Below are 20,173 nucleotides of genomic sequence, written 5' to 3' on the forward strand. Positions count from 1 at the left end.
TCACCTACTTTGGCCCTCATTTAATGTTAGACATTGATCTCTCCTTTCTGTGAATCCCTGTAGTGTGTGAGTATTTCTTCTCTCCAGTAGTATGCCTTATAATGTGTTACTACTTTATTTATAAATCATGAATAATGCTGGTAAATCTAATTTATTTTTTAAATATTGATATTTTTTATTGTTCAATTTTTACAATGATTTAAAATGAGATAGAATTACATCTCCCAGCCCTTTCCTCACTCTAGACTAGTGGTTCTCAACCTGTGGGTGTAGGGAAAAGGGGCTGACTAAAGAAATCCATTCTGACCCTGGAGCCCAGAACTAGGGAAAGATGGCTCACATTAGGGCAGAAAGAAACACAGTTTGGCTCAGTCAGATCAGAGCTATCTTTGCTCCTGGCCAACTGACTTGTGAAACCAACCAATCACAGAGCAGGATAGTAGAACCCTGGGCCCAGGGTTGACTCCACCCCCAAGACTTCTTGTGAAAACCACCCTGCCTAGTCAGTTAGGAAAAAAAGGCTGTTCTCTCCACTCTGGTAGAGGCAGTTACTCTCCTGGACTCCTCCTTCCCAAATAAATCTCTTTCTCAAGAGAGTTTTGGGTGTGAAGACCTTCATTCACTGGTGCACAGAACCACTTTGATGGGACGTCCCATAGTGAATTTAGCAAGTGGGGAGCTGAACAGAAGAACCTTGCTAAGACATCCCATAGTGGATTGAGCAAGGGGGAGCTGAACAGAAGAACCTTGCTAAGACATCCCATAGTGGGTTGAACAAGGGGGAGCTGAACAGAAGAACCTTGCTAAGACATCCCATAGTGGATTGAGCAAGGGGGAGCTGAACAGAAGATCCTTGCTGAGATGTCCCTCAGTGGACAGAGCAAGAGAGAGCTGGTAACACTGAGCCAGAGGAGATTGTGGCTCTCCAGGAGAGGAGCAGGATTGCTATATCCGGCAGGGAGACCATCCCCCATCACACCAGGTATAGCCTGACTTTCCTGAACAGTCAGGATACCCTTCCCTGAATCAGTTCCAGGCCTGACTCTCTCGAGAAGTCAGAAAAATTTCCCTTCCAGGGTTGGGCTACTTCTTTTCAGTTCCAGCCGTCAGAGCTGTGCTAAACAGTTCCAGGTGTCCAGGACACCTTCTAGGCAGAGCTGTTGTTCTGACCAGCTCGAGGTGTCTGGGATACCTCACCCTCCAGGGCTGAACTGTCTCCTTGCAGTTCCAGCTGTCAGAGCTGTCCTAAGCAGCTCAAGGTGTTGCCTGACTCCCCAGGTAGTCAGAACACCAAACCCACAGAGTTGCAAAACTCACCTTTTGCAACCAATTTACCTATGGTGGGTAGGGACCTTTTTGGAGTCCCTTATCAGATATTCTGCATATCAGATATCCACATTGGGATTCATAACAGTAGCAAAATTATAGTCATAAAGTAGTAATGAAATAATTTTATAGTTGGGTGTCCCCACAACATGAAGAACTGTGCTCAAGGGTCACATCATTAGAAAGGTTGAGAACCATTTCTCTAGACCATACCAGCTACCCTTGTTTAAACTTTTCCCACACCCCTCAAGTTGATACCTTCTGCACCCACTTCTTTAATCTGTTCCCAATGCTTCCTTTGCTAAGCAACCTCTTCTTTTCTGTTACATTTTAAAACTGTTGATAACTCAACAGAGTCCTGTTGGAGAACTGAGCCTGTGTTTTAATATCATTCACCCTTTGAAATTAGGTATCAATTAACAACCACTGAATACCTGTTCTGTTAGTTGGAGACCCGGACCAGGAGAAGCCTTTTTTTCTTACATGGAAACCCTTCAGGAGAAAGCTACAGGAAGGATGCATCGAACCTTGCTGTTCCAAGGCTCTGTGGAACGCAGAAGAGGCTGGAGGAGGAAGAAACATCTCTCCTTGTTCAGTGATGTTTTGATTGCATCTAATAACCTGTAAGTATGTGCATTGTACCTTCTTTACTATTGAAAGGCTATGCTTTGTTTAGGCCTTATTGTTCAAATCTACAAAAGGTTTTTTATTTCTTTTATTTTTTGAGATTATAAATACTCCATTATCATTTCCCCTTTCCCTTTCCACTTGACAAGTCCTCCCATATTCCCCCTCTTGCTTCTTTGAAAATCATGGCTTCTTTTTATTAATTGTTGTTCTATATATATGTATACACACACACACACACACACACACACACACACACACACACATATATATATATAATACATATGTATTTTTAACTTTACATATATTAGACATTTGTATATATGTTTTCAGGGCTGTCTATATGCTATTGGATAACCAATTGTTCTGCTGTTTGATCCTAGGGAAAGAATAGCATTAAACTTGAAAAGGAGGCAGGTATGGTAGCACATGCCAGCAATTCCTGAATTTTGGAAGCTGATTTATGAGTATTGCAAATTTGTGGTCTTATGGATATATCTTCTCAAAGTAAAATATTAAAAACATGATAATCAGGGGCCCTCTTGCTTGGTGTTTACAGATAGATTGTAGAAGCAAGAGGGGAAATCCCAGATTATGATGGTTGCTCATAAGGGGCCATACATGTGAACCTCTGTGAGCTCATAACTTCTAAAGTAGTGTGAGGAGATAAGAAGCAGGAGAAACTGCAGATATCAACTAGGTCCAGCTTGGTGATCATGTGGATGACATAGAACACTGCTGTGATTGAAGATTTATACATGGTGATATTTTGTCACATAGAACCATGGAGGTATTTTCTGGAATCACCTCTCCAGAGGATCATAGCCTTCCTATACTCTGAAAGGTGAAATAGGTATTGGCCATATCAAGTAAATATTTTAAGGGTGTGGTCTCATAAATACATAAGTAGACTGGAGGACACGCATCAATAAAACAGTTCATTCAGTTTTGGGGATAAACTTTCTAGTCATCAGTGATTAATATTGCTGAAGATCTACTTCACAAATGGTGAGAAGAATGAAGGGTGCAGGAAAGAGTTCTACTCTACATTCTAGAAACAACAAATTGGGTCCATTTTCCTTTCAACCCTGAACAGTCACCCACAGTTCCCAGTCTAGACACTGATGATGGTCAGTTAGTGTCCAACCACAGCAAGAATGAACAATTGAATGGTCTGGCTGTCTACCAACCTGTCCATCTTCTTGTCATTTCTCCTCTGCACCCCTTCATGCCATGGTTGGAAATCCTCATATTTTAATCTGAAAAGATAGTAATAAACTCATTTGAAATAAATAAAATACTGATAATTTGCCATATGAGTGTAGTTTGTGAATGTAAGTGAAATTCACTGTGTTTTTGAGAATAAATGAAAGTAAAATTGTTGACTTTCTTTTTTAAAAGACAAAATATTTGTTCCCTTTCTGTTGTGTTACAATGGTAATTAAAATTATTTTGAGATTGTCATTTATATTAAGGAAATAGGATTATCAAACTTATAAGAGATGATTTTCATTATTTATATTTTCAAGGCAGATTATCCCTTAACACAAGTATTGGAATTAGAGGTTTCCATTTTAAGCATTTCATATTATCTATGTATATACTTATTAATATATATGAAATTAGATGTCTTGAGGGTGAAAAGCAATTGGAAATACAGATGTCTCAGATATTTGAGACATATGTGTGTATATGAATCCTGAAATGAATGTTTACATGCTATGCTTGCCTTTTGACTAGAGCATGTTCCATTAGATGGGATGGGCAATCTTTCATGAGAGTATCATGTTAGTCTTCAGATGTTTTTGATTTGAGAATATTTACATGTAGGATTTTTGAACCAGAGGTTATACTTATGACATAGTGTCCTCTGAATCTGAGAGAGAGCAAATCGTTGTCTTCAATTATGTAGCCACCTCTTAGCTCACTAGTCTCCAATGGAGAGTTCTATGCCCAGATTCACACAACAAATGCCCTGAGTAAAACACAGTCCCTCATTTAAAAATACAAAAGCGTATGGATGTGGGAAGGAGAGTGGTCAAGAGATAGAAGGGAAAGAGGATAGAGTAATAGAAAATAATCAGAACACATTGAATACGCATGTGGCATTATCAAAGAACAAGCTCCATATAAAAAGAATAGGGAAAGAAACTTAATGCTCCCAAGACAATTGTTTCTCAAGAATGTTTTTGATAGCATCAAAAGGCTTGATAGGAAGACATATTTGTAATCATTTGACTAGGTTATTGGAGAACAGAATTCTGTTTGTGGTTAGTTGCTTGAGAAGCACATCGTGGGTTTACTAAAGCAGCAATTGTACTGAGCTCAGACTCTCCTAAGCAATTGCTCACATGAGTTGCTAGGACAGGAAGGACAATGGAATGTGGATTTTATTAAGTTAGGCAATATTTCTATATTATTTATTTGGAAAAGATCATTAAATGTAATTATTTAAGTAAAATATCAAACATTTAACTAATTTTCTTGGTATTGAAGTTATGGAAGTAAACAAGCAGAAAAGTTTAGCACTTAACTAAGTGGAGGGGAGAAATATTGAAGCACATGATTTTCTAAAAGGGCCATGTTTTTAAAATACACAGTATGGTCATTCTAAACACTCACCAATCAGAAAAAAAAGACAAGACTATGGCTATTCTGGGCCATCGAAAAGTGTGAGCCTCATAACTTCCTTCAGCACAGGCTTTGCTGAGGTGCATCTACCATAGCATGAGCCCTGCCTGCGTGATAGAAATGGATGAGTCCTCTTCTGCTCTGGGCAGGAAGAACTAGGGCTTACCACAAGTACTTCCAACTACAATCAAAAGCAAACTAACAGATTGCCTTGATCCTCTCTCTAGGCATAAGGGAAAATTTAAGATAAAATATGTCATCCCACTGAGTTATCTGTGGATGGCTGACTATGTGGACATAGTTGGTACAGACAGCAGCTCTGCTTGCAGGTTGATTCTCCTGTTCTGGCCCGTTGGAAATTTTGTGGCTACTTTTCAGTAAGACCTACAGCTTAGACTTGTGTTCAGAAGAGGCTGGCTGTGGAAATTGTGGGTCAACTTAATGCTGTTTAATTCACAGGGAAAACAACAAATCAATGAACCAGAATGTTTACAGATTAAGAAACCATGTTAGGGGGTTGGGGATTTAGCTCAGTGGTAGAGTGCTTGCCTAGCAAGTGCAAGGCCCAGGGTTCGGCCCTTAGCGCTGAAAAAAAAAAAAAAAAGAAAAGAAAGAAACCGTGTTAGTCTGATTGTATACTCCCATGATAACCCCAGTTTGTACTTTCCACCACACACATTTCTTCATGTAACTAGACTCCTAGATGCTCATCAGGACTCCACAAGATCCTTGGGGCAGAAATGAGATGCAATCTTTTCTTTGAAGGATATGGACAGGACAAGGCCTTACTCCATTCCCCACATTCTTCTTCCCAAAGTGATCTGGTATTCTCTGGATTTTGAAAGAACACAAATTGATCTCACTCCAATGGTATTGTGTAGTATAAATTTGAAAATTACCTCCTACAGTCCTAAATTAATTTTCTAAAAAATTTATAGTATTTAACCATACAGATAAACCTAGTTATTCATTTAAAGCTCAGGTTCTTGAATATTGGTATAGTGAAATATCATTGGTGTCTATAATCAACACATGAAGACCAGTGTAATTAGACCATCAGAATCAGAGTTAATTTGTGGAATGCAGGTAAATGTCAAATTCACATTCTTATCTTTCATGAGAGGATCTGATCATGGTGACCAAGAATACCTTAAGTGCAGTCATTGGAATCACAAAGATTGTGTAGCAGACACCTGCTGTGGGAAAGCACACAGCAGCATTCATCTTTCTTTTCCACATGAAGAATTCATCATATACAACCCCCCAATTTGGACTCTCTCATTCCTCTGTCCAAACTTCTAGCCTCATTCCAGAGTTTACTCAACTAACAAACACTTGCAGCTTTTATAAACTTTCTAGGTTCTGTGAGTTTGCTCTTTACCCAAGAAAAACATTTCCACAGAAATCTTTGAGAAAGAAGATCATCTTTGTGTCATTCTTTAAATACACTCTTTTCCCTTGTTAATATTCCTGAAGATTATCTGTAGTTAATACTTAGTGTTTCTCCCACATTGAATATGAGAGGAAGTACTGTATTTAGGGATTTATGAAGAGTTTCATGACAGCATTTCCATTAAACTTTTCTTTTTATGAAGGAGTGAAATTTGGAAGTCATATTTAGACTAGTTCACATTCAGTTGAATATGTATCAGTGTCTTCAGCCATGAATATCACCAATTGTCTTTAAAGTTCCTGCTGTGTCACTTCTGCATTTGGTGATATTAGATGATTACATAAACAACAGTATACATATGAACAGTCTTCTATTCATATAAAGGTTGGGAATCACCAGCATAATCCACCCTTCTGATGAAACTGGTTACAGGCAGAATATAACGTAGATGAGCAGGTAATTGTAGAAACATTAAATGTGCTGGTCTTTGGTCAAAAACCAGTCTATAGTTCCACAGGAAGTTACATAGAACATGTAATCCATGTGGCTATACAGCTCCAAACATGGATGTGGAACCATTGAAAAAGGGAGAAAAAATGTCTGTGCACAAATGTTCTTCACAGCCAGGATCATTATTTTCAGAATGTGGAAACAACTCACATATTAAAGTTGTGAATGGAAAAACAATACCTGGTACAGGGTTGTGGGCAAGGGGAAATAACAACAGTGAAATGCATGGCTAGCCTCCACACTATAGTGAACTTCTTATTATGGAAGATTTCCCATGAAATAACAGGTCAATCAGAATGCAGTCATGTGGAGAATGCCACCTAACCCTGCATCCTTACTGATGACAATGGGCTTATATTTTTATGAGGAATAGTTTTAAAAATTTCAGCATAAATGTTTCAAGAGTCTAACTTATTTTTCACTTTTAGTATTATAGTTCCATGGAACAGAAAGACCCGTGGTATTTTTTTTATCTCCAAAGGTATTTTACTAGCATTCATATTTTAATTCCTTGGTGGTATAGGGATGGTAGTAAAATACTTTGGAGATAAAATAATATATCTGATATAATCTGACAGATTGTCTCCAAATGTGATGTTGATTAGATGATCCCTGACTGTTTCATTTTCTTCTGTTAATATGCATATTTTGTTTAATTTTGAGGAAGTCCTGCTTCGTCATCTCCTCTTTAATCTATATATTGCGATAAACTGTACTCTCAGACTTATTTTAAACTCCCATCAATACAGGTACCTCTACCATCCACACTCAAACCAACCACTGCTTCCTACTTTGAAACCAAGCAGGTTCCTGCCCTTCCCTGTCACACAAATCATTTTGAGGACTGGATATGCTTCCAAAATCACATCTTAGGGCAGTGTGCTATTACCTATGGGAGGCTAGCTTCCACCTTTTAAAGGGTTCCTGCGAGGAGAAGAAAGGGATAAAAAAATATTAAATAGAAAGATAGCAAAGAGGAGAAAGACAGAAACACAGGATATTTTCTGGAGGACATGGATCAAAACCCACCAGCCCCTTCTGCCTCTTCAAAAGGAATTTTTATAATGATGTCAAGGGATAGAGCAAAAGACCTCCTCCTTGCTAGATCAAAGCACACTGCACAGCCAAGTGTAGACCCGTCCAAATACCTGGTAACCACACATGTGGTCAAATCATCCCCTTATGTAGCCCTGCTGGGTAAAGCAAGCTCAAATTCTTGGACTCTGAGTAAGTTCTTACTAGGAAACCTCTGTGGGTTTCTACTGCTCCCACTTTTCAGTACATTAAAGGGCCCCTCAGACCCCTCAGATGGACTGTGCCTGCCTTAGGTTGTCCTTCTTTACTAATCTTTACCCATCGTGGAGATACACTTTCTATCAAGCATACTCTGCCATAGGTTAGCAGCTATCAAGAACTTTACCCATCCCTGATTACCAGCCTCTGGCAGGGGGAAGTACAGAGCTTAACTCAGCTCTGACTCAGGTCCCTACTAAGAGTAGTTTGAATAATCACAGCAATCCCTATGGCTACCACCTCCCCACCCAGTAAAGGAGTAGAGGATGACCAAGATGGAATGTCCTTTTTGTATGGGTCTAAGATGTCTATAACAGTCTTAGCTGTGCCAAGCCCTTTTTAAAAATCAAAAATCTCTTGACGTAAAGGCATCAAATCAATCAATTAACTCCTGATGCAACTGCATCAAACCTAAACACTCCCTTAGATTCAGCAAACCATGGTTCATTAATATTATGAGTGACTTTGCCATTCTGATAGACAACACCCCCCACCCCAAGTTCCTTTCTGAGAAGGAGAGACCTGAAGAGCTTCCAGTTTTTGAGGAAGAGAAATTACGAAGTTTTCCAAGCACTTCAGTTCCTCCCTTGTCTAATCCCAAGACTTCTGTTCCTTAAACTGGGCTTCATGGTCAAGAGGAAACTGACCCTGATTGAATGATGCTGTAAAACATTCTCATCTACCCACAGTTCTGGCAATGCAGAGGGTTTTGTTCTGCCTGTATTTGCCTCAGGGAAAATCCTCTCCTGCTGCTCAGGGCTTAGATCTAAGCTGTCCTGAATTAATTCCCACAGTCTAAAAGCTTCCACTGGAATTTATTCCGGCCCATGTTCCTCATAATATTGTTGCATTTTTACTCCAATTCTTCCCCAGGAGTCTGTGTCCAGATTCCCATAGTCAGAAAACCAAGGACGCAGCTCCTCAAAGAACTCCAAGAACCTCTGTGCTTGTTGCTGTTCTACTTTAACTCCCCTAGTTTTCAAACTCTCTACAAGAGAATATATAAACATCTGCCTACTGTTTCCCTGCCCTGTAGCAGCTTTTCTTCCTTAGACTGCTAAGTCTGCAGTGGCTGCTTGTTCCTGGACACTGTTTTCAGGTCCAGCACTAGGGAAATTCTACTCTTACCCTAAGTTTCTTCCTACACAATATTCCTATACATAAACCCTGCTTTTCCCCCCTTAATTTAATAGATAGAAATTGAGAGAGAGAGAGAGAGAGAGAGAGAGAGAGAGAGAGAGAGAGAGAGAGAGAGAGAGAGAGAAACCTAGACAGAGAAAGATACTTGCTGTGGCCTAACTTTTCTATATACAGCTTTTGCTTCCAAAGAATAGAATATCACTGCCTTAACCTTAATACAAAACCGGACATGTCCAATTGCTTCGGTGGTGCTTCCTCCCCTACTTACTTCCTAGTTCTGGTGCCATCTGTGGGAGCCAGCTCCCACCTTTTAAAGGGTTCCTGTGAGGAGCAGAGAGGGATAAGAAACTTCTAGATAGAAAGATAGTGAAAAGGAGAAAGAAACACAGGATAGCTTTGGGAGGACCTGGATCAAAACCCACCAGCCCCTTCTGCCTCTTCAAAAATGCTCTTTATAATAACAATACCAAGGGGCGGGGCAAAAGACCTCCCCCTTTCTAGATCAAAGCGCAACACACAGCCAATTATAGACCCTTTCAAACATCTGGTAACCATACCCATGGTCAAATCATCCCCTTATGCAGCCCTGCTGGGTAAAGCAAGCTCAGATTCTCAGACACTACGGAAGTTCTTAATAGGAAACCTCTGTGGGTCTCTACAATTACCTAAACATGTCTTTGTTGCTGAATTATTTTTGAACATTCCCTAATTTAAAATGCATATTGCTGAACTGATAGTCTTTTATTTAAAATCAACATGATATTGATAAAAATATTAACCATGACTAGTGCAAAATAAGATATCAGCAAATTCATTACTGTATTGTATGTTTTAATGCATTTGAACAGATCCATTAATGAAGCCACAAAGGGCTACAGGAAGCATGTTAAACTCCTGATATTCACTGAGGACATCCCAAGCTGTGCCAGTGTATGTGACTATAAAACCAAAAAACGACATCCCAAGTTCATGACTAGGAGAGAGACAGGTAGTTTGTAGAGCAATGGAAATGGGGACATAAGAAGAGCATGGAGGCGGGAGAGAGTTTGAGATTTAGGTAGTATTTTGTTGAAAAGGTATATGTGTATGCCATGCATACATGTCTTTCATATGTGATATGTAGAAAGCAACATGAAGCAAGATTGATCCCCATTAGCTAGAGTGCTAAAACAAAAGAAATAATTTTTGGTTAAATGACTGAAGACTGAGTCAGGTAGTTCCAAACATATACATTTCTAAGTATTCCTACTGGAATTAAATTTTTTTCCAGTCCTTATTGCTTACATAGAGACTTACGTGTTGTTTCTACTATTCCTTATTTATTTTAACATGTTTTGTCTAATCATTAATAATTCTAATCACAGATTACAAAAATTTTAAGCAAAATATCAAGAATTTTATTCACTCTCCATACTCGACTGCTTGATCATAATTGACCTCTATGAACTTGTCCCCTGCTCCTTCTCTTTGTCTCTCACTGTGCATTCTCTGACCTGCTTTTGAAGAACAGCTACATCACCATGTGAATCTCAAGACATAAGGACATCCTTTCATGTAACTTCAGTTTAGAATCCACCTTTAGACACTTAGCATTGCTGTGTGTGTGTGTGTGTGTGTGTGAGAGAGAGAGAGAGAGAGAGAGAGAGAGAATGTGTGTAAATAGTCCTTAGGATAAATCTCATGACTTCATACATACTAGACAATTGTTCTGTCATTGAGTTACACCCATGTCTATTAATATACTTGTTTGTTTTTCTGATTTGTTTTTCTAATTTTTCTATTTTTGTCACCATTCCACTACTGGATTCACTGAAGATCAGCAATTTAGGTATTATGTAGAATGTTGAGCATTGAAAAAAAACTTTCCTACTATAAAAACAGGATGGAATCCAGCTGAAAGTATCTCCACCTTTCTGACTTTTATATAAAACACATTTAGAGTCAATATTCTAACATGTCACTGTTGAAATTGAACTAGAGTAACCAAGGTGTGTCTGAGGAAGATAGTTTAGATCATGCAGCAATACCAGGGCCCCATCATACACAACAGTCCTTAGGAGAAAAGCGTTGTATAAAAGTAATTTCTAGTCTGTAATGTAAATCATGAGAACACTCTAGCTAGCTTTTCTGAACCAGATGTGTCTTCAGGGCAGAGCAACACAAAATGGCCAGTAGGGAAATGTTCTCTTGCCCCTGCTGGCTTGATTTCAGCCATGGCAAATGTTCAGTATTATACACGAGAAATCTCTCTGATACCTTAAAACACCGTTGAAAATGAGACCTAATTCTTTTAAAATAAAATTATCTACCAATTTTCATCCAAGAGTCTATTGCTTTTATATTTTATCCTGCAATATTTTATCCAGTACCCTTTTGTGTAGTGTGGGTGATTAGCTATAGATATCTTTCAGTTTTCTTCATGTGATAATGTGTTTATTTCCCTCTTATTCTTAAAGAGATATTATCAGAACATAGAACATTATTTTGATTTTTTATTTCTTAAATATCATCCATCATTTTTCTTTCTCCATGTTTTCCAGTCAGCAATGGTCCTTCATACATATTTTATCCATTTCTTTGAAGGTTTTCTTTGATTTTCTATTTATAACTTGGCCTTTTGAGGTTCTTTGAGTCATCTTTACACTTAAAATAAACCTGTAATTTTTTTCTTTGTACAAATTGGGGAAATTTTTTTTTAGCTATTCTTACTTTAGGACTATTTTGCCTCCTAATTTTCTGTGGTGGTATTGTGTTTCCCAAAATATTGTGTACCTTAATAAACTTATCGGGGGTCAGAGACAAAACAGCCACAATATTAAACATGAGGCTAGGCAGTGGTAGCACATGCCTTTAATCCTTGCATTCCAGAGGCAGAAATCCATCTGTTCAAGGATACAGCCAAGCATGGTGACTCACGCCTTTAATCCCAGAAAGCGAGCCTTTAATCCCAGGGAGTGATGGTAGAAAGTAGAAAGGTATATAAGGCATGAGGACCAGAAACTAGAAGCATTTGGCTAGTTAAGCATTGGCTGGTCAAGCATTTGGCTGGTTAAGCTTTTAGGCTTTGAGCAGAACAGTTCAACTGAGATTCATTCTGAATGAGGACTCAGAAGCTTCCAGTCTGAGGAAACAGGATTAGCTGAGGGATTGGCAAGGTGAGGTGGCTGTGGTTTGTTCTGTCTCTCTGACCTTCCAGTATTCACCCCAATAACTGGCCACAGGTTTGATTTTATTAATAAGAACTTTTAAGATTCATGCTACAATTTTATCATTTAAATTCTTAAGATTGAGCATAGATTCTTCACAGTGTTTATAATTTTAGACACATAGATGCAGATGATTTCTGAAATTATCTTTCATAAGTTCATACAAGAATACAAATCCACTGCCAACTTACCTACACCACTCCCAAGATACTCCCCAAATCTCTCTCTCTTTCTCTCACTGTCCTATTGACTTCAATTACACATGTAGAAAATATTGACTTTTTAAACTTAATCTTGTGCAGATAATAATTAACTGTGCTGACCTCATGAGTCAATGGCTATGCGATGGCTGGAAGAAAGCATTTCACTGCATGACTATATGATTTTAAATAATACGTTTGAAATTTATACCTTGTTAGTGATATCAAATTTTTAACCTGATCACTGTCTTGTATTTAGTTTTCCTAATGTGTAATTTCAATATTATTAATTACTTTCTATTTCTATCTGAGGCTATAGTTATTTTTAACATTAAACATAATTCCTGTATATCATTAAACATAATTATAATATACACACAACACACACACTAGTGTGTGTGTGGTGTGGTGTGGTGTGTGTGTGTGTGTGTGTGTGTGTGTGTGTTAAAGTACCTATGTTAAGAAAAGAAGAAATCTTGCAGGAGCTGGTTGTCTAGTTCCTTCCATCATGGATGCTTTGTGAGCCCTGTTCTTTCTTTGTGGCCAGAGATAATTAACTCCACATTCTGAGCAAAAACACATTGGCTCCTCCTAGTTACATTAGTACCACAAGATCAGAGCCCTGTTTTCAGATTTTGAGATGCTTTTCCATAATTCTTAGCCTATGGTAAGTAAGATGTGAAATCAGTGAGTGTAAGATGTCCTTGTTCATAAAATTCAGTTAACCTGGCATGTTATGGTAGGGTCTGGCATCAATCTTCAGCACTGTGTGTACACTTATTTTCAAGTTAGTCAGTTATGCCTAGCAGTTAAAGGATAATAAATAAAATTGTCTCGAAAGAGGTGGCTTATGGAGTGGTTTCCTTTTACCTTGCTTCAGTGATGTTGTTAAGGACAGGGAGAGAGCACTCATGCTGTTTCTTTCCTTTAAAGGACAGTTTCCTAGAGTCTTACAGCCCTTATTGCAGGTACATCTGATATTATAGAAACCATGTGCATAAAACTATACCTATCTACTCATTGTCATATTCTATGATGACATATTAGATTTCTGATATTTCAGTGGCACCAACTCACATTCCTATCAACTGGTTTCATGCTATTTCCTACATACTGTCTTCCTAGATTTCTGGAGCAGATTCTAAATGTGAGAGGTAGTAAAGAGGTAATAGAATAAGTAGCTTGTATGGTGATATTTTATTTGTGCTGAAATGTGATTTTATTTGTATGTTGATAAATAAAAATTTCCTGGAGATCAGAGGTCATAGTGAGCCAGGAACAGCAAGCAGTCAGGCAGGTGGTGGCCCATACCCTTAATCCCGATCACAAGGCAGGCAGAGTCTCTGTGTAGTCAAGGACACAGCCAAGCATGTGACACATGCCTTTAATCCCAGTACCAACCATAGAGACCTGGAGGTCTGTATAGACAGGCAGTGACAAGGAAGTCAGGTGGTTGGATTTAGAGCCAATAAGAAGGCAGAACAGAAAGGCAATAAAAACACAAGTTAGGCAGGAAGAAACTCTCTCCTCTGGGGAAGCAATGGCAAGGTGGTAAGATAAGGTAGTTGTGACTCGCTGATCTTTTTGGCTATTTACCTCTGTATTTGGCCCTGTGTTTCTTATTTACTAAGACTGTTTAGAATTTTGTCTACAAGCTTGTTTGTATTTAAGAGCATTAAGAGATGAGATTTCATTTCTATAATCTTCATTTTTGGATTCCTAGATCTACCAACTCAACAGATTTCTACACTGAGTATCATCTATTTGCAAAGCCTGATATGGAGAAAGTGCTCATCCATATTGGTATTTCCACAAAAACAAAAAAGAAAAAATGCAGCCAGTTCTTATCCTGATTTCCCTAGACCTGGGGTGGAAGGAAAGGCTTCAGCCCTCTGTTTAACTCCCCATAAGGAAAGAAAATTCAGAATGCTGAGCTCCAGCACCCATGGCTCCATGGAGTCTCACTTTATCACCCACAACCAGTGACCTTCTGTGTTTGAGTACCCAGTACCAAAGTACTTAAATTGAAGATAAATATGCTAGACTAACAGTCTTCTAGGATTATGGTATATAAAGGGAAGAAAACAAGATATTTATTCTACATTAGAGTTGTCATTACAACCCATAGATTGTAAGTGAAGATTAGACAATAACTAATTCTATAATTATGTGCTTTCAAGTTATTTTATAGCATTTTCTCTGCACTTTTTATAGCCTTTATATGTAACAACAGACCTGAGACAGTGAATGATATTATCTATCAGTTAGTACCTCTGATAGGAATGCCTGTAAGTTACTTTCAAGCTACTTTGACTTAAATTTGAGTTTTGTTTTTGAGATCCACATATGTGCAAATGTGCATATAAATATATACAGGAGATACTTGATCATGATAAATTTACAAATAATATTTACAAATCAATCTCCTTTTGGAACTGAAAAATCTAAGATATAATGATATATTTTAGAAGGATTTTTTCTTGAATATTTGTCTAAGGTTCATGTGAAATGAAACTTAAGGTATACTTTTAGTCACTCTAGAAAATTTACATTTTCTATTGTAAAAAAAATAATTGAAAATATTTGGTCATATGTACACACCAGATTTAAAGATTGCCAGTCTTATAGGGAATGAGGTTCTTTTTTCTTTTTTTGATTATATTATACTTCATATTTCGTATATAATTCATTTTCCTCTCACATTCCTTTTTTTTCACTTCTGTGTGTGTGGAGGTATAGATGTATGTGTTTGGGTGTGTTCTTTTTTCTCTCTCTATTCGAACCTTTATGTGTATGTGTCAATTTCTGTCTCTGTTTTTCTTATTCTTTGCATATATATCTATGCCTAACTTTGTCTTTTTGTGTGTAAATATACATGTGTCTCTGTGTATTTATGTCTCTCCTTGTTGTATATGTTTTTCTGTATGTGTATATGTCCCTCTCTTTCACTTTCTCTGAGTTTGTATGATTTCTCTGTCTGTCTCTCTTTCTCTGTCTCTGTGTCTATGTTCCTCTCTCTCCCCCACTGTGTGTGTGTGTGTGTGTGTGTGTGTGTGTGTGTGGTAGTGGTGGGGGATGGTAGTGAGTCTGCTTGAGTGTGTATGTCTGCTAGTTTTAATAAAGACTCATATATGGCAATACCATTGTTTTAAATCAGGAATCAACCAAGTACAATTAATGATAACTCCAGTTAAAGAATATTGTTACTTTACCCACTCCTGCAAGATGCTTAGCATTTCAACAGAACATTCTATTTAGATGGTTGTTTCAAACATTTTAGATAGACATGTCATCATCAAACACTTCAGAGATCTACAGAACATGGCATTTAAGATGCTTTAATAATATAGACATTTTCTTTTTAATGAAAATTAGACATGTCTGCTCCTGGCAGCACCAATTTACTTCAGAGAAGATGATGGGCATTGAAGAAACTCCATATGGAGTTGACTTTCATTGTGGCAAAAGTTAGCCACTGGGCAAGAAAATGCCCTCACTTTGACTGCTGACAGTATGCTGTCCAAAATGGACAAGCAGGATACAAAAGAAAGGACAGCCAATCCTTGCCAAAACAAGTTAGGAAAGCTTTGTAGAAATCCTGCTTCACAGATGAATCCGTCAAATATGCTAAGCCTGTAGGCTGAAGATGAATGTCCTAACATTTCGTAGAAACCTTGGGTGACTGTCCAGGCAGCCAGCTGTTTCTGTCATTCCTCATATTTTTTTGAGGTCTCTCTCTCTCTTTCTCTCTCTCTCTCTTTTTTTTTTTTTTTTTTTTTGCTTCCTGTTTAACTTGGTAATATTATTTCCTTCTCAGGTCTCTGAGGGAGTTGAAGATTAGATAGTTATAGTTATATGTAAATGAATTTCTTAACAGTCTTATTAAATAAGAAACACAGAGCCAAATACAGGGGTGTAAGCTGTAGAGATCACATCAATAGCTGCCAACTAACCTTAGATCACCATGTCACCATAGCTTCCCAAGAGAGCCTCTTCCTGTCTAACCTGTGCCTTTATTGCCTTCCTGTTCTGCCTTCTCATTGGCCACCTCACTTCCTTGTCACTGCCTGTCTATACAGACCTCCAGGTCTCTATGGTTGGTACTGGGATTAAAGGCGTGTGTCACATGCTTGGCTGTGTCCTTGAACACACAGAGACTCTGCCTGCCAGATGATTGGATTAAGGGCATGTGCTACCACCACCTGACTTCTGTTTATGGCTGACTATGACCTCTGATCTTCAGGCAAACTTTATTTATTAACATACAAATAAAATATCACATTTCAGCACAAATAAAATATCACCACAGCTATAGTTTTCTTTGTTAACAAATTCAGAAAAGAAACTCCCTAAAGTGTATAAATTTGAAAGACATCAAAAAATAGTTTTCAGTTGATAATACAGGTTAGGATAGAAAGTGAATTAGGTACATTTTGGACTCACCAAAATAGGATACATAATGGAATATTTTTGCTGAATTTATCAAATGCAAATGACTAGATACTATTGATGTATTGCCTGTTCATACTGTATGTAGTTATTGTATTTATTGTATATAGTTTTTCTTATATTAGTTATAACTTTTTTATTTTAGACAAAAAATGGGGAATGTGTTGGTGTTTTATTTATGCTCTAATAAATAAAGCTTTCCTGGGGATCAGAGGACAAAGCCAGCCACTATATTAAATATAGAAGTCAGTCAGTGGTAGCACACACCTTTAATCCTAGCATTCAGGAGGCAGAGATTCATCTGGATCTCTGTGAGTTCAAGGCCACACTGGGAATGAAGCCAGGGTGGTGGCATATGCCTTTAATCTCAGCACTAGTTAATCATAGAGATTTGGGTGTCTATACAGACAGACAGGAAGTGATAGAGCTGGGCAGAAAGAGGAAGTGATATAGCTGGGTGGAAAGAGGAAGTAAGATGGCAGGGCACAGAAAAGTATATAGGCATGAGTATACAGGAAGTAGCTCTTGGGCTGAGTATTTCCTAGCAGTAAGAACTTGTGGCTGGCTTGTTCTATCCATCTGATTTCTCGGTATTCACCTCAATACCTAGCTCCGGGTTGTTGTTGTTTGTTTTTTTTTTATTTTTATTAATAAGACCATTCGTGTTACATCTGGCAGTATGCAGTAATTATGTTGTAGAGCTTGTTTTCAACATCTGGTCCATTTTCTAGGTTAGATACAAGCGCTTCCTCTCCACAGATTGGACATCTCTGAAGGAAAGCCAAAAGTTGTTTTTACTCCTAAGAATCCTCAAAGCCTCTCTGTTTTTTTGTCTATTTTGCCCAGTCATGCTGAAGTTACCACATCTTTCAAAGGACACTTTGCTCAAGAAATCATAGGCACTGAGGGTGTATGGCTCTTTGGGTACTAGGCTGTGTGGGCATTTCAAGTCAAAGTTCAATATTCCACACACAGTGTGGACAAAGAGATGTAACAAATCTTGGAATAACATTTTTCTTGGTAAGCGTGAATGGGTGAACATAATTTTTTATCCCATGGTCATTCAGATTCTATTGTGGATCAATAGATCTAGACTTCATCAGAAAGGCAAGGGTTCTCTCCAGAAATCATCCCAGATGACTCTAACCTGTAGTCAGAAGGCACATCATAAATACTGATCCTAATAATTTTCCTGCTGGAGATCTGGGAATGGTAAGGAAAGGCATTCTTAAAGAATCCACTGTGAAAGATTATCTGTGATGGTTGGTTCTTTTTGCCCCCACAGTGCTCAAGATTATCAACTGTGGTTCTGTCATGGCTGCCAAGAAGCCCCAAGCCTACTCCAAGGTAAGTAACATAGAAATCTAAAGAGGAGCTAAACCAAGTTCAATGTTCACACCCTGAATTCTCAATGTTTTCATCATTCAGTCTTAAAGTTAAGTGCACACTTAAAAACAAAATAACTTAAACATTATTTCACTCATTTAATTCATAATTATCAACTACTTGATATAACCCAGTCATGTGATACCATGTCTTTATGCAACAGTCTGTTGTCTGATGAAAAAAACCTGGTATTTTCCTGTGCATTTCCCCCTGAGATACAGAATTTTCACAAAAAGACAGACAATACAAGACTTTGGATTTCTTGTTTCTGAAGAAAAAAAATTTAAAATTTCCTTCTCTACCTTGAATTGACTATTTGACATTTCCAATCTTTATGACGTACAGCTGCAAAAAAAAAAAAAAAAAACCCTCAGCATAACAGAGAAAACTGATCAGAAGTATTGACGAAAGCCAACCACAAAGTTATCCTATTACCCATTCATTCCTAGATACAGGGCAAGAGAAACAAATGCTGATCTCACCAAAGGACTTACACAAAAATAGCCATGTATTTTAATTCAAAACAGCCCTCTAAGTTAACCCATATTTCTACCAATAAAAGTGGGTAAATACATCAGGATATGGGATATTATGAAGAGTTGGAATATTAAGAAGTAAGGAAAACCAATAAACACAAAATACAAATTAGTTTTGTAGGTGATATGTAGAGCAAACAGCCAGGTGGAGAAAGGAAAGAACAAGATAAATCTTGAGTAAGAAGAATGGTTGTCTCTGGAAGGACTTACTGTTATTTTTTTCAAAACATTTTTTACACAAGTGGAAACAGAATCTGCCTTGATGTTCACTAGATTGATCAACATAATGTCTTTCCACTGAACTGTGTCTCTATATTAGAATGTAGTTTAGAAAATGCAAGGAAAATATAGAAAGTGAATAGTCTTCACTGGACTCAGTTTAAAAGAGGTTCAGATCATAGGCATGAGCAACCACACTGAAATCTACTGAATTTTGCTTTAATTCTTAAATTTTTAAAAATTGACTTTTGAAGTTGGATCTTAAATTTTGAATTTTACAGCCTAAATTATTCTCACCACTAGGTGGCAGCAAGTTAGGGGAAAAAAACAAAACAAACTCCATACAGAAAGGAAAGCTAAAGGATGTAGCCTTGTTTCACATTTCTTTAGGAAACCACTCATACATCTATACTTCTAGGTACCCAGCTATGCCTCACATGTAAAGTAGAACATAAATGACTTCATGGGAAAGTTTTGTTTTCAGTAATGGATGTGAATGTTCTGAAAGCCCACATGTTACACTTCTGCGTCCTCTAACCATGATAGCCCATCACCTTAAATATCAACGCCAATCCTACCATCCGACCTAGGACAGGTAGCCTCCTTAAGCCTTTATGATTCAATTCGTTTTTTAATTTGTTCTTTTTTCCCCTTCTACTTTCATGGCTGTTCAGTCTTTGGAGGCAGTTTTGATGACACGCTCCCATATTTTAAGTTTCTTTGTCCCGTGTCCCTTCCTGAGTGCTTGAGGAGTGAGTGACACATAGGCTGGGCAATAGCACCAGCTGAGTTTTTCCTCAGCTCTAAGGCTGAGACGAGAGCCTTTTATTGTTAGGATTTTGATGGCCTTACTATGAATGCCAGGCTTGAAATACCTCTGCCTCCAAAATGCTGGGATTAGAGGCAAGTGCCACTGGGCTCCGAGAGACAAAGTCCTTGATGCTAATTAAGCAATTATGTGTTAAAATGACTTGTGGTACTCAGTGTGCCATTGCAGGCCTTCATGAACATTGCTCTGTCCTAGACTTGCCTTATTCAACATGCCCTTGCATGTTTAAGGAGAAAACATTGCCTTGCCTCAGCTCAGCAGCAGATGGCAGTCTCCCCTGGAGTCCTCCCACTGTGCTCTGAGGAAGGTGTGAAGCAGGACCTTAGTGACAGTCAGCACAGGGTGGAGCGCAGGTGGACCAGTGGGTGTGAATACTCCACTCATGAAACTGGAGGGAGCGGGACCTGGGGAAGACAGGCATTTTTTAT

At 38.1% G+C, this 20,173-nt stretch overlaps 1 protein-coding gene across 1 annotated transcript in view; it reads right to left on the reverse strand.

The window, feature by feature from the left end:
• The window catches only part of Ankub1 (ankyrin repeat and ubiquitin domain containing 1), a 95,228-nt gene that overhangs the window by 56,443 nt on the left and 18,612 nt on the right, over window positions 1-20,173 (reverse strand). Inside the window, 1 exon segment of the mRNA XM_028882195.2 lies at window positions 19,984-20,173. Coding sequence (XP_028738028.2) covers window positions 19,984-20,173 — 190 coding nt within the window.

The sequence above is a fragment of the Peromyscus leucopus genome, chromosome 6 (genome assembly GCF_004664715.2).
Source record: "Peromyscus leucopus breed LL Stock chromosome 6, UCI_PerLeu_2.1, whole genome shotgun sequence".
NCBI classification, from domain to species: Eukaryota; Metazoa; Chordata; class Mammalia; order Rodentia; family Cricetidae; genus Peromyscus; species Peromyscus leucopus.